The following is a 15002-nucleotide window of genomic DNA, read 5'->3' on the forward strand; positions in this document are numbered from 1 at the left end:
CACTGCTCGTTCTCTCTCTCTGCTCCTTCATTCCCTTTAATTATGTTGCATTCTAATTTTCCATTTAGGAAAAATACACTTCTTTTAGTCTTTTGGGGATTACAAGTCACAGAAAAAAAGAATTGGAGAGGCGATGAAAAAGAAAATGACACAGGAGGTGGGACAAAGAAGGGGAGAGGTCCTCGCATCCATTCATTGAGTTTGAGGCCACAGACTGGGCCACACGTCCCTTTACCATACACACACACACACAGACACACTCCACCCCACCCCACCCCAGCCACCCTCTAATCTACACTGTTCCACCCTGAGGGCCTGAGGCTGGGGCAGCTGCTACTGATGGAGCCAGAGAGCCAGCTGTCCTCGCACACACACACACACACACACACCCCTCCACTCATTCATTTGGGACAATGGAGCCAGGATAGGGGAGTGTGTGGCTCCTGATTTTGGAGTGTGCCGTGGTCAAGGGGAGGGGGGCCTTCGCAGTCAGTAAAGTGGTTTTTATGTTCGCTTTGTGTCTCAGCAACAGTTGGCAGCACGTGTGTCAATGACACGCCTCTCTGCTTTATTGTCCATGAAGTCAGAGGGTTTGGGGTGACCTGGGACAAACACGCTGACACACTTACAGAAACATGCAGAGATGCATACGCACAAACAAAGAAGCATGTGTGGATAAACAGTTGCGAAGTACAGTAAATTCTTTTTTAGATTGCCAATCTGTCAGAAGCAGAAAGAAAAACAAGACATACTGTTTGCTCTGCCTTTTTCTGTGATTTCATCATCTTGCAACATCTGCCAGCAGAGCTCAGTGTTCAGTTTTCCACTATCCTTCAAAAAACATGGAAGGATTTGTTCTGCAACACGCCAATCTTGTGTAAGTTTGGATTTCCCTGTGTATTAATAGCTACAAAGTTAGGATTACAAAGTAAGGGCATTAACATCTTGTGTGTTTGACTATAAAGGAGAACTTCTTTGCAGAGCTTCAAAAACAAAACATCAATGGATTGAATCTCCAGGTCCTGATTGGTTTATCTCTATCTCTAACTGCTTCACTTTTCTGGCTCCTGCTGCTATTGGCTACCCCTCTCTGTTTCCCCCGATTGGCTCAGCTTCTGATTGCATTCACTTGCAGCCGCCCCATTGGTGGAGCGTCGGCCTAGGAATCACTGTGATTTGCCCTCGGTTGTGTGTTCAACGCTCGGAGTGTTTTCTAAAATACTGCAGCTGCTTTGGCGACAGGGTGAAAGCGGGCGCGTGTGCGTGTGGAGGCTGATTGGCTCAAGTGGGTTAGGTGTGTGTAGTTAGCGAGTAAAAGGCCATATGGCTGATGACACATACACACACAACACCTGACGGCTGCCTCACACCTGCTGCGCTGTCTATGGCTGAGTAAGATCCAGATCAAAGGAAACAAGGCCTCGGGGACTTGTATGTGCGTGCATTTATGTGTGTGTCTGTCTGAAGAGACATTCACTGCTTCTGAATCGGTGCCAACAAAGAGGATTTGTGTTTGAATGAGAGACGACTCATGTCTGGCTTTGCTTTGCTAAGATAGAGAGCTGGAGGAGCTGAAAGGGTACGGCACGAATGCTCTGTGCAGACTGCACACACGCACACACACTAGATACAGATCTTTATAGAATACTTACCTTGACAGGGAAAGTAGGAGGAGGGCAGTGTGAGAGGGAGGCGGCAGGAGGGAGTGAAATTGCAAACTGCGTGGTAAGTTGTGCGGAGGTTTTGTTCATTTTTAAATCGCCACAATAATCCCTGGCATTTTTACATTTGCACAAACAACAGGATATGCTGAAGCACAACTTTTCTTTCTCGACTTCTTCAACTTTAGCTTTCTTCGTGATCAGCTTTCAATTTTGTGCTGTGACAGCGCTGTGCTCGAGGTCGAGTAAGGTTTATGCACAAACGGGTGAGGAAAATGTTTTGTGGAAAACTTCCCGATGTCTCGTTCAAAACATCCAGTGGTTTCATCCTTACAAATGGTAAAAGGCCATCTCAAACAGTGATCTCTGGCCCTGCCGCCCCCTCTACCTTCCGACAAGAGAGCGTGACCCTGATGTGACGCGTATTTCAGAAATGTCAATATGCTATGTAAGACACGTACAAATTTGAACGTGTCTGTGGCTGGTTGGCGCTGAACTGAAGAGAAAGGAAAAAAAGAATAAGAAGAAAAGAGCTTATCATCTTCTCAAATCAGGCAGTCTGAGAATTATAACCCTGGACACCCTTTAATTTGCTGTAGGAATTAAATTTCCCTTACGCTCATACACACACACCTACCTACAAATGCACACATACGCAAGCAAAGCGGGTCGCTCAAAGGCTGGCTTCTTTCGGTTCGCCCACAAAGGCAACAAAGTCCGTCTTTGTCACTTTCCAAGTCAGACGTCAGCGAGAGTTTGCCTTGCTCCGGGGCTGTGGAGAAAGCTAGCCCACACGGAGCCCCCAAGTATATCTGCGTATAATTATGACTGCCCACACACACACACACACACACACACACACACACACACACACACACACACACACACACACACATCTGCAAACTGCACTTTGCATGAAATTATTAAAGCCAAACAACAGATGCAGGGCTTCCTAATTCCTCCTCCTCGCATGCATACATACATTCAGTGTATAGTACATGCAGGCATGTGTGCACAGACAAACCGCAAACCTACACATTGTCTTTGACTCACAAACCAAGTGAGAGCTTTTTTGTCTGTGGTCTGCGTCCACGTCTGTGAGCACACATGCACGCCTGTGTTTGTTTGGAACGTAAACACACTGGTTCAGTGTCAGTGTAATACAGTAGTTGCTGGGTAGAGTTGAGGAGACTGCGGAGGATGTTGTGGTTGGCCAGCCCCTTTCTTTGTTTCATAAACTGTCTGTCTGGCACTCTGCTGTTAGACCGGGACAAAGGAGCCACTTTAGATTCATATTGGAGTCGAGAAAGAGGTTTGTCTGAGGATAGAGACAATGATTTCAAACTATTTCAATGCGCTTCATGCCGTAAAGTTTGCTTCCACTTTTGTTTCCCTTTTCCTGTCGGTATTGGTGACGGATGAATGAACTGTCATTCACTTACTACACCCTCGTTTTCCAGTGATTAAGCAAACATGATTGCTCTCACATGCTATACGGGCTATCCCGGGACAAAGAGGGGGGAAAAAATGAGGATTACTGATTAGATTACCTCTCTCCTGCCCTTAGGGCAAATTCAGCTGAAGAGCTGGCCTTGGATTTAAGACACAGGGAACAAAGGACAGACAGAGATGACAAAGAAGCCCCTGTTTAGAGGAAATTAACAGTAAAACACACAGTGGCATACAGATGTACTCACTCACACCCATTATGAAACTACTGTTTACTTGCTGCAGCTGCATCCTGTGTGGCAGGTTAACACACATGCACACACTCAGACACAAAAAACACAGACCACACTTACACTTACTTTTCAGTCTTAACGCCTCTGCAAATGGATTAAAGTGTTTGCAGATCACTTGTGCTGTTAAACAAATGAAACCAGATTAAATACAAAAAATCTCAAATGCAATTAAATGGATCAGCATTCAGCAAAACATGAAAGAAAATCATAGCATCCATGTGCTGCTGCCATCGTTGTTTATATTTTCCTACATTGATCCACATATGGCTTCACTTTTGTTTGTGCTCTTGCATGTGTGAGTTCATATTTTATAACTGAACAGATAGCACAGCTTCTGCATTTAGTGTGTCCACAGAGGTAAAGCCAGTGTTAACTGGAAGACGGCGAGATCCTGACGGTAAAGGAACCTAAAAACAGGTGACGGGACCGGCAATCAACCTCTGTCATAACAATAACAGCTGTATGAGGAAAACATACACATGTGCACAGACACGAACAAACACACTCGGTATACATGTTTCAGAGTGACAGCTGCTCATGCACAAACACACACGGCCTCAATACGACCCTGAGGTCAAGAAGTGAAAAATGATGAAACTGTTTCTGTCACAGAAATAAGAGCAATCTTCAGGAGCGTGTGCAGCATTCATTACACACAAACTCACAGGCAGATGCACACACTCCTCATAACCCTTCATTGGGAGATTAGACTGTTGATTTTTAATTGGCTTAGCGGCGTTTGTTTGTTTGATCCTGGTATTATTGCCCTGTGTGTTTTCTTCCTTGAGTGAGCTGATTAAAAAATCTCCCCCTGTCAACACGCTGCCAGATAGATACCGCTGTTTGATTCATTTACACACACAAACACACATGTCATAATCCCCGCCCTCCCATTGGCCACTGTGGGAGCCCTGTTTCCAAAGCAACATTGGAATGCCGGGTGTGTGTCGCCGCCCCTTTCAGGAAGGAAACTTGCATGTAAACAAAGCCGGCATGTGCAGCACTGCGTGCTCCGTCCGTGTGGTAAACAGAGTGTGACTGGGCGCAGGCAGATTGAGGCTGACCTCTTGGATTACATGTTACTGTGCTGCCTTTAAGGACTTTGCATGTCTGTAGGCCTGGGCGTGTTGTTGTCGTGTGTGACTTCATGGAAATCAACAAGTTCACAGATAGAGAAAAAAACACAGGGAAACAGAATATGAAAAATGAGTGTTAAGCTGTTTCTTTACATGTATTGTAAGTAAACAAATCGTGTGCCGCAAGTCAACAACAGTGTCAGTGACCTGTCCTCCAACGTCACAACTTCCCCCCTACGCGTGTCATCTTTACGGGATTCCAGCCTTTCGTCGTTGCTGTGTGTGTTTACTTCTGCAGCCTGGATAACGAGGCTATTCCTCTGTAGGCCAGCAGCTAAAGGTAACCAAAGTTCAGGAGGATTTAGATCTGAGCTGTGCATAACAGTTCAGATATTCTACTATGGTATGGTGGCTGGACAATAAAGTCCTGCCCTGTAAGTGGAAACAGAAGGGGGAGGAATAACAAGGTTATTAAAGAACATAACAGCAGATAAACACACTCATAACAGTGATCAAAATACCCACACACTGAGGCACCTATCCCATTGAGCAAGAACTCCCAACAGCCAATCACATTTCTGTTACCAGCAGCAACAACCCGTGTTTATGCCTGCCTCTGCTTAATCCTGCCCACCGATTGGCTGCCACCCGGGCCTTGAAGCACAGCCCCCACGCCCCCCCTCTCGCCTGCTCTGCCTCTCTGCGTGCAGATTAAGTAACACCGGCAAAACAAAAAGAGCTTATTTTTGTTTTTCCATCAATGACAGTGCACCCACACAAACACGAGGCTTGTTTGGACACAGAGGTATCTGCTTCAGGATGAGAGACGTGGAAGTACGCAGGCAGGAGAGTGGGAGGGGAGGCGGGATGAAGTGCACCACTGTTGCCATGCACCCTCAGTGTGTTACTGGGTTAAGTATGGTATGTTGCTATGAAAAAAACCCAAGTGCAAGGGAGAGGGGCAATTGCATCATTCCCTTGAAAAGTCCTTGAAAAACACATCTCTCTCCTTTTGTACCCCCGTGCAAAATTCTAATTGCACTTTCAAATCATCCTCTGGGAGGTTCTTCAAATTGAAATGCTGCACATGGAGCTGCAGCGTGCAAACTTGTAAATGTTCTCTCACGCTTGAAAGACAGCAACCTTTCTCTGTATTTTTGCTCACGTCTTTAGCTCTTTGTTATTGTCAAAAAGAAAAAAAAAATCCTGATTTCTGTTTATCAGCTGTACTGAATCTTTTTGTTCCTTTTTTCTGCGGCTGGCAGTTAAGTCAAAGAGCATGAACACGCAGCCAGCTGCTGTTTGTTCTGATCAGTCAGTGAGTGTTCAGAGGCTTGTTGTTGGAGCAGAGGCACCGCTAGATAAGATACGTTGCCAAGAACATGGTCAGTCGGTCCAGATCGGACTCCATTATGCAACACCTCAGTGGTTCAAGGAGCATGTTTTTTTTTAACTCCTAGAAAAGAAAACCCACATGTGTGCAGGACAACTGAAAACATGTTGTCATTTTAAAGATGAAAACATGTTGTGGTCAAATTCTTTTACCACCGAGGTTATAACACGCCTTTGTTGTCATGTGTGCGCATATAATGTCTGGCGTAGTTTGAATGTACTCACAATATACCGTTACACATTTACACACACGCTCTTCCAAACAAAGTGGACTTGTTTGTGCAAGAGGCGGGAGGCCGTCACGATGAGCTCCTGCATCACCGCTCGCCCAAAAACCCTGACCTGTAATCGAGTGACGACACAGCGCGAGCAAACAAGGCCTCCGTCAGGGATCCTCCTCCACCTCTTCCCCTTTCCTTTACTTCCCTGTTTCCCTCATCTCCTGACATTTTCCCTCTCTCTCACTCTCTCACTCTTTCTCTCTTCTTTCCCTCCCGGTGTCAAGGCAGGCCGTGTCCCTGCATGGCTGCTCAACCTCTCTCGAGGTTTCTAATTAGCATGTGCGCTGAGAGCGGAGAGGCAGTCTGGCAGTTACTGTTTACTCTCCTCCCTTGCTCCCTCTCTTTTAATCTCTTTCCCGATGTCTCTCGCCCTCTCTCTCTTCAAAAACGTCTCGCTGCCTTGACACCTCTCAAAGCACCATGAACTGCTGGTTTCTTGTTCAATTTTTTCCTTTCAGTGCACAAAATCCTACAATGAATACTCGGTGGACAAAGTCTTCCTCTTTCTTTCCCTTTGTGTATACGCTCCAGCGTTGCTCTTCACTTAAGAGTGTTGCTATTTCAGACACGACTTTGTTCAGCCTCAAATAGCCTCATACATCAGAGGGATGGAATGTGGAATGTACACCATCCATGAAATGTGTCTCATCTTTTTAACGCGCTTTCTATCTATCCTCGAATTAACCCAGTCACCCAGTCTGCCTCCTCAGCCTACATGCGAGGACAGCTCAGACTCTGTCATCAGATAGGCAAATGGCTTGCAACTTTCCCCCGTGTTTTGTTAATATGTCTGTCTGTGTGTCTGTCTGTATCTCCCCTCATCTAGAGGGCTGCACTTCTATGGCCATGCCTTCCGGCCCCGCTGCTCTACATGAGGATCGCTGGCTATGAGAGGGGATTCCTGGCACGGCTTTGAGTACATGTGCTTCTGGGAGGATAAGCTCAGCTATGTCAGTAATGTGTCAGCCCCGCCGAGGTTACAGGCTGCTCCCCATATTTGGTGAATCACTTTGCATTGTCCCACTTCGGCCCATACTGGCTGCCACAGTGAACCAGAAAGCTATGAGCAGAATCCAGAGGCAGACAGGAGATAAGGGTGAAAGCATGAGTGAGAAATACGTTACATTCGTTAAATACCAGAGTCTTTGGTGAATGAAAACACACTTGGAGGCAAACGTTTGAGGTATTTGACACTACATATTTGGCTCCTGCTCTCGTTTTCTACCCTGTTCTGTAAGAGAACAAACCAGGTGAGGCTGTAAGACTCTGAGACGCTCTGAGCTGCTTCAACTTCTCCTGAAATAGCCTTTGCCTTTTACAGCTATCTCATTGCAGCTTATGCAAAAGGAGCAAGCCCACAGGCCCACGCAGCCCCATGTGATCAATGCATTTGGCATCACATCATTCCTTGTGGACTTGTGGGTCACATTCTTGATTTGTTCAAGATGTTCACTCTTTGGTAATCTCAGACTGTATCTTGTTTTAGAGTGTTTTGCGTGTTTGCACACTTTATGTGAGACACCATGAGGTGGGATCAAATTAGAAATCAGGCACCATGTGACCTAAGTTTAGCTGTTGAGTTTACGCAAGGTCAACGCCACCATCGTGGCTCATATAATATTTGTTTTATATATCAACCCCCAGTGGACGTTTCATTTCAAAAAGTCAACGAGGGCACACACATAATCTTGTTTGTGCGGATGATATAGATAATAGTGCTCAGAAATCACATATTTCATCCAGTCAATCCACTCAGTTGCTGCTGAACAAACACCCTGATGCAATCCCAGGGCAATTTTTTTTTACAAACATACCAATTTGAAAACAAACATCCAAATGATTACATCCTGCAAAAACTAGTGGAGGGAAGTAGAACCACTCTCTCTTCCCAGCTCTTATTATTATTATATTTAAAGACAATTGTCTCATTGGTTTGAACAAGAGAACCAAGAGTAGCATTTCACATTAACAGCAGTCAAGTGTGTGTCATGACCTCATCTGCAAATGACCTGCTGCCTGTGTGTCACTCTACCCCCCAAAGGGGACACAGTGGATCTCTAAGTGTAGGTCAGGTGTTTGTGTGTGTGTGTGTGTGTGTGTGTGTGTGTGTGTGTGTGTGTGTGTGCGCGTGTGTGTTTGTAACCTGGCCACCCTCCCCTTGGCTCACACACACAGCTGTTTTACTGAGTCTGATTATAGGTTATGTAGAGAGACGACCGCGATCATTACTTCTGAACTCAGAGGTTTGGATCATGTGATCTCATCCCTCCTAGTGTGGTCATCACAGGTGCCCAGGTGTGTGTGTGTGTGCAAGTGTGTGTTCTTCAGCATTTACTGTACAGCTACCTCAGCCATGACCGCAACCACAAAACTCAAAAACCACCCTCGTAAGGTCAAACCGACAGACTTCTCACAAACAGCGGCCTCACTGTGTGTACATGTTGTTGAACAGGAATCACGTTGGCCACCACAGCAGTGAGAAATTCCCTGCACCGTGAATCTAAGAACTTCTGAAAGCTGCGTATTGTGCTGGCTCACCACGTAGCCTCTGAAGGGGTGAGCTCACTGTAAGCTGAGCAACAGCAGCAAAGGGTGCAGCTCGATTCTCCGGTGAGTGACACATACTTAGATTAGAGACACCCAACACCGGCCGTCCATCTAGCTATTTATCTCTCTATCTATCTATCTATCTCTGCTGCCTGCAAGAGCCAGCTGGGCCTTGAGCTCATGGTACTGATCTGGCTACCATAGAGAGAGAGAGAGAGAGAGAGAGCAGGGTGGGGTGAGAGGGGATGCTGCCTGCCAGCTCATGGTGTAATCTCATCTCACTGTGGTTACTGTAAGTGAGATGGAGAAGGGGAATGGGAAGATGGGACCACAGTTCCCCATGAAAGTAATGGCTCTGGGAAGTATCACTCTATACCAAAGTCCCTCTGAAGCATTTAGCATTTACTGTTGGACTGCAAGTCTGGGAATCAAACCCCAATATGGGAACCACGTACAGTAACATTTCAGCAGGGTTAGAATAGTCACACAGCATACTGTGGTGTGGAATACTTTAATTGAATATCTAAAATATGTCATTTGTTGCTGTAATGAGTCTCTCAGTCAAAAAACAAACAAACAAACAAAACAAAAGGAAGTAGCGTAGCATGGAATCGTGGGAGTTGTTGTCGTCATTGTTAACGTTGCCGACAAAACTCTATCTGACGTGACTCTGGCAGAAAGGTTCACAGACGAGTAATGTTTTAAAGTTTTATTCACGTTACGTTAAGTCACGTTTGCCAACTTCCTTCCCTACTCGCTGATGTAGGCTGTCATCTGATGTTTTCCCGCAAGTTATAGCAACAGGCGACCGAACGAAACGTACCCCTACCTTGAATAAAATTATGATTTCTCTGAGGCCGGAAAAAATTGGGATAATGGAGGCACACATCCCAATAAAACATATAAGAAAGGCACTGGTGGACCCATGTTCAAGGGTGCCCTTCCAGTGGACAGTGCCCACTCTTCACTATAAATATATCACAACTTTCTATCACTCCCCCCCCACACACATATATGTGGTGCCTTTTTGATTTTTTTGCCCCCGCCCCGCAAATAACCTGAGTCTGCCACTGAATAAAGGTCATCATTTTAATGTGGAAATGTTACATGTTATACTTTAAAAATTGTGCATTTTTGTAAGCAAGGTATCAGTACAATATCGGCACTACCAGTTTCATATACCTCAAAAACCCTTAAGTTCAACTACACACACACACACTACGCTAAGTATTCATGACCCCTGTTCTCATTTCTTGTTCTTCCTCTGCCTGTAAGGGGGTTTTAGTGTTTTGGAGATTTAGTGAACTTCTCTGAAAACAGACCTGAAAACGTGAAGTGCAAGGAACAAAAATAGAGTTTTCTCAGATTCAGGGGGGCTGCAACATCTGCTTCATTAGACCAGGCGGCGGACGAGAGCATCGCTCAGTCGAAAAACAGTGGACCTCAGCGACTGTGACATGAATTGCTGCATGTGTCAGTCTCTCACTAATTCTGCTCTTAAATTCAGCTTACACATTGTTAAAGAAATGTCCTTCAGAGGGACAGTTTTTACTTTTATACTTTGAGTAACTTACAGAGCCTGTACTTTCTCGCTTTTACTTGAGTACGTTCAGTACATCTACTTATCTCTACTTTACTTTTATTAAAGAATGTGTGTAATTTTGACACATCTGCACCATTTGAATCTGTGTCTATGGTAGAGGATCCTTCAAGGATAAACTGAATATTTTCTGGCCTGGGTGAAATACAGAAAAACTCATCATCAGCCCTTCATATAGGAAGAGAAAGAAAACAGTCTGGATAGCACTCTACTGCTTGATGTTTACCATCTTTCTGTGCCACAGTTGAAAACACCAATGTTTCTAAGTCAGAGCACACATCTGTCTGGTCTCGATCCCTCCCTTTCAGTCTATCGTAGCTCCAGATCTCTGGCTCAGACCTCGCGCAGACAGTCGGGCTGCCGCGACAGTCTGGACTGTTGCTCCAGGCTTTGGCATCGCAGCCAACACAGGGAGAAGATGTTTGTTAACGCCGTACTAATAGCAGCAGACGTGAGGAATCCTTTCCAGTAGTCTCTTTTTTGTTGTCTGCTGGCACACATACACCTGTAGCCAAAAGGATCATACCATGAAAAAACAGGCACGTTATTGTTTCTTTTTTAGTCTTGCGTTGGGCTTGCATGAGTTGAAGCGACGGAAATTCAGGTTGAGAAAGCGGATAATGGAAGCCTGAGTGAAGAAATTGGGTTGTAAAGAGCACAAAGAAAAAACCTGATCTATCACAAAGACCATCAATGTCACTTATATAAAAAGTAGGTCAAGGATTTAATCTACAATACACTCAGCACTTAATTGTAACTACCACACACTTAGCCAAAGCTACTTTGTTTACCAAGAGCACATAATGAAACGGTCAACATTTGTATTCTTGAGAAAAGGGGGCTTATCTGGGGCGTTAAATATTGCTTTTTTCCCCAAAAACAGGTCAAGATTATCGACACCATCGCCTCTGCTATTGTTGCCAGGAGTCTTTTTTATGGCATTAAAGAACAGAAAAGGAACACTGACCTGCAGGGAGAAAAATCTCTGAACATTTTGGGTGCTTTTTGGAAACATGAACTACATAAAAATACTTTCTCTTTTCAGTCCTTTGTGTTTTAGAATCTGAAACTTATTAAATTTCTGCCGGTCCACCCTTTGAGTTTTTGTTTGAGAGGTAGATATTGTGATAGATCTTGTAAGATATGATTGAGTGTAGCAACCGCAGACAAAAAGTCATCGCAAGCCATATTAGTCTTCATATTAGTGTGTGACTTTGTATGATACCAATCTAGTTGCAGTTTTGATTGTGCTTGTGAGAAAATGACTAGTTTTGTCAGCTTTTATGATGATTTATGTTTCATTTGCCTACCAATGCACACAGTAATGCCCGAGGAAAGTCCCACTGCTGTTTCTCTACAACTTGTTTTATTGTAAGTCTGGCTGAGGCAAGCTTCCTTTGTTCTTAGAACACTGATCACTCTTCACAGAGAGGGACCTTTGCTTGTGTGCGGTTGTGCACATGCAGGTGTGCGTGGCGGTTCATGCCTGCGTACATGTGTGTGTTCGGGCGTGCACACATGCAGAGTATGACCAGTGGCTTGGCTGGGGGCCAAGGTGCTGCCAAGAAGAAGCGAGATGAGTTCCTCTGAAATCTCCTGTCTCTTTGATGTGGGCCGGCCTTTACTGTCAGCTTCAGCTCAGAGCGACCGCATCGCACTTACACACTTTCCTTTTACCTGCCGCTGACGCTCGCTGACCCTTTTCCTGCTTGGTCCTCATTCCATTGAGTGTGATGTGGCTGCACGTGGCCGTGTGTGCACATGCAGGATATCAAAATGCAAAACTTTTCCTAATGCGTGTTGCCAGATAATTTGCATGAATGTTGCAAGCCATTGCAGGATTTATTCAACTGGAACTTCGCCCGTGCAATAGTGTTGATTTCCTAACAGTGCATCTCTGATATATAAAGCTTGACCCCAGCTCTCTGCAGCAGAGCAAAATTGGGTTATTAATACCACACAGCCTCCCATTTCCCTCTCGGATGCACAAAATTACAACTAAGCACACTCCTTGCTGACACACAGACCTCTCTAGTCTGAGCTGCCTGCACACAGGAACACAAAAGAAAGCTCTTTCCTGCAAGCCCCCCAGTTTCGCCCTCGATTCTGGCTGCAGCGATTGTGCAAGCTGTCGCACAAGGCAGCTGGTCTACGTACCAGCAGTGAGAGATCAGTGCCTGGAAGGAGCACATGTCACAAGCATCATCATGTCGCAACTACTCTCCCCTCTCTGTCTCTCTATTCAACTCTCTCTCTCAACCACTGTTCTTTCCGTCTTCCACCCACAATTTGACTTTTTTAGTCTTTTACTTGGTAGTTGATGTCATGCAACACTTCCTGATTCTTCTAAGTATCTGTGCAATCTGCTGTCATTTCCCATAAGCTGCTGCTGCAATTTAGCTAACTTAAGGTTGGGCCAACGGTCTGTAAAAGAGAAAAGAACACTTCTGACAACAGAGGATGAGTTTGATTTCAAATGTTTATTCACAAAAGCATTAAAAATGAGTACACTTCAAATGTATATTGCATCGTTCAGTCTGCATATTTGAAAGTAAAAATAATAGTCCATGAATAAGTGTCACAGGTACAGACACAGCTTAGGTCAGGATTTGCAAGCAAAGTCTCTGCTTATTCCAAGAAGTTCCTGACAGCTGTGCTGGAAAAGAAAAATCCACTTAGACATTCTCGGATACCCTCGTCTTCTGGACCAACATCTTCCTCGTGACTCTCTGGTGAGATTCAGTCCAGCCTCTGCACTTTCATATGTCCATCTCTGTGACCTCCTCCTCTCAGTTCCCTGCTGCCTCTTATCTAGGCCAGTAACTGGGTCAAAACTTCTTTTCATGCACTTTGCAGCACAGTCCAAAAAAAAAACCTTCTCAGTGTCCCATCAGGCTTTCTGGTCACTCCATCTACGCCCCGGCCAGTGTCCGCACTTGACCTCTGAACTTGAACCCTTCCTCAGGGTAATCCAGAACCAACGTGCCGACCCAGAATGCACCGTAGGGAGGTTACACAGCCACAGCCTCTTAATCCAGACGTGTGAGACAGAAAGGCTCGACACCCCCAGGTGAAGCTCAGCTCCTTGACTTTCTTTTCATCATCTTCAACATCAGCATTTGAAGCTATGTTAGGGGAATGTCTCTTCAGCGCTCTGGGAGTGTGATGGTGGGCACCCAGTCGTACATGCTGCGGCTCTCCTCACAGAACAGGCTCAGCTTGTCCAGAGAGGGGTCTTTCCATGGGTTTGCACTGGGGCTCTGGAATAAAAAGAGGGAGATATATAGAGTCAGAACACCTTCTACAGATATAGAATATGGAGACACTGCAGTAAGCATGGTGTGCAGACAGGGCAGTGATGCATGAATGATTCACTGGCTGGCTGAGTGGGTGCTTCCTGGGAACGTACCGTGACAAGAATGCAGTGCGCGTCCTTGGACTCGCCGGTCTCGTCTGCGCCCACGAGGTCGGCCAGGCGCCCGATGTCGTTGACGCGCACAACGTTGATGTCGTTGTCGAAGCAGAAAGCCTGGATGAGGGTGAAGTGGATCTGGAGAGCGATGTCACACTCGTACTCCTCATCGGTTGCGAGGACGCAGAAAGCCACGCTGTCTGGGTCACTGTGGAGTAACAGGAGAGAGCTGGTCAGAACATGTTCTCTCACGCTTGCGTTTAAAAATAAATAAAAAACAAAACGACAATCGTAGTTATTCTGGGATTGCAATACTTACACATTCATGACTTTGGCAGATTCATAAACTCCAACTGTCAGGTAGTCCTGCTTCTTAGCAGCGACCAGCAGCTCCTCCAGGGCTGCGCCTGCACTTTGCACCCTTCACAAAGAAAAAACAGACATGATCAGACCACCGGGAACACCGATAAACACATTTAAACATGAAGCAGCAGCAGCTCGAACGATGAGGATGAATCCGTGCGTAAAATATTTACCTATCTGCGTTTTCCATTGTGTTGTCTTGTCCGCGGATCTCTTCCAGAGTCATAGTTATAATCCAAAAAGCGCGATCGGGATTCCGCAGTGAGCAGAGAAGGTCTGTGTGTGTCTCTCCGTGTAAAGTCTCTTGCGTTATTCTGAGCTCGGAACAGGCTGTGGGTGGATTTATAGCAGGTCAGCGTAGTTTCTCGGCAAGGGGCGGTCTCTTTCCGGCTTCTGCTCTCCTGCCATTGGCTCAGAAGCAGCCGAGGAGAGGAAAGCAAAAGTCCCCGGGCAGTTACGCGGAGCATGTTGACAACCCCACGTGGGGGGCAAGATTACAACCTTTCAAGAAATTTCCCCCCCTCCACCACCACCACTCATCCACCCACCCACCAGCGATTCCTCCTTACCTTGTCAACATCCAACATCACCGCAATGAGCAAAACACTAAAAGTCCCGTCTGCGCTGGACTTTGAGAGTCAGTGCAAACAGCGCAGCTGATGCAACGACACAGTAAATAACGCGCAGGCATGTGATGACATGTTTACGACCTGAATCCAAGTGATATTAGACGCTCTTGGGGAATAAACAGAAAGCGCCTCCTCTCTTACATATGTATTGATTGTTTTTCCAAGTGATGTTGAATAACTCCGCCTTGTGTTTAGCGGTTATGTAATTGTGCCAAGTGATGTTTTGCCATGACAGTTATAAAACCAAGGAGGGGGGCCACACCAGACAAGCGCGCACCATCCTACAGGTGACAGCGTAA

At 45.7% G+C, this 15002-nt stretch overlaps 1 protein-coding gene across 1 annotated transcript; it reads right to left on the reverse strand.

The window, feature by feature from the left end:
• Nucleotides 1-12760: 12760 nt before the first annotated feature.
• gadd45ga (growth arrest and DNA-damage-inducible, gamma a) lies at nucleotides 12761-14384 on the reverse strand. Its single transcript, XM_073466969.1, has 4 exons — nucleotides 14248-14384; nucleotides 14031-14132; nucleotides 13709-13919; nucleotides 12761-13559 (listed from the first exon to the last, which is right to left on the reverse strand). Exons 1-4 carry the CDS (start codon nucleotides 14298-14300, stop codon nucleotides 13446-13448), a joined length of 480 nt encoding a protein of 159 aa, XP_073323070.1. The 5' UTR covers nucleotides 14301-14384; the 3' UTR covers nucleotides 12761-13445.
• Nucleotides 14385-15002: the final 618 nt, after the last annotated feature.

The sequence above is a fragment of the Pagrus major genome, chromosome 5, assembly GCF_040436345.1.
Source record: "Pagrus major chromosome 5, Pma_NU_1.0".
Taxonomy (NCBI): Eukaryota; Metazoa; Chordata; class Actinopteri; order Spariformes; family Sparidae; genus Pagrus; species Pagrus major.

Bases quoted from the DNA above. Each gene is read 5' to 3' on its own strand.
- gadd45ga (XM_073466969.1), bottom strand. From the start codon at position 14,300: ATGACTCTGGAAGAGATCCGCGGACAAGACAACACAATGGAAAACGCA. The intron at 13,920-14,030 runs GTAAGTATTGCA...GTTACTCCACAG, and splicing joins TCTGCCAAAGTCATGAATGT to TGACCCAGACAGCGTGGCTT. The intron at 13,560-13,708 runs GTACGTTCCCAG...TTTTTATTCCAG, and splicing joins CGCACTGCATTCTTGTCACG to AGCCCCAGTGCAAACCCATG.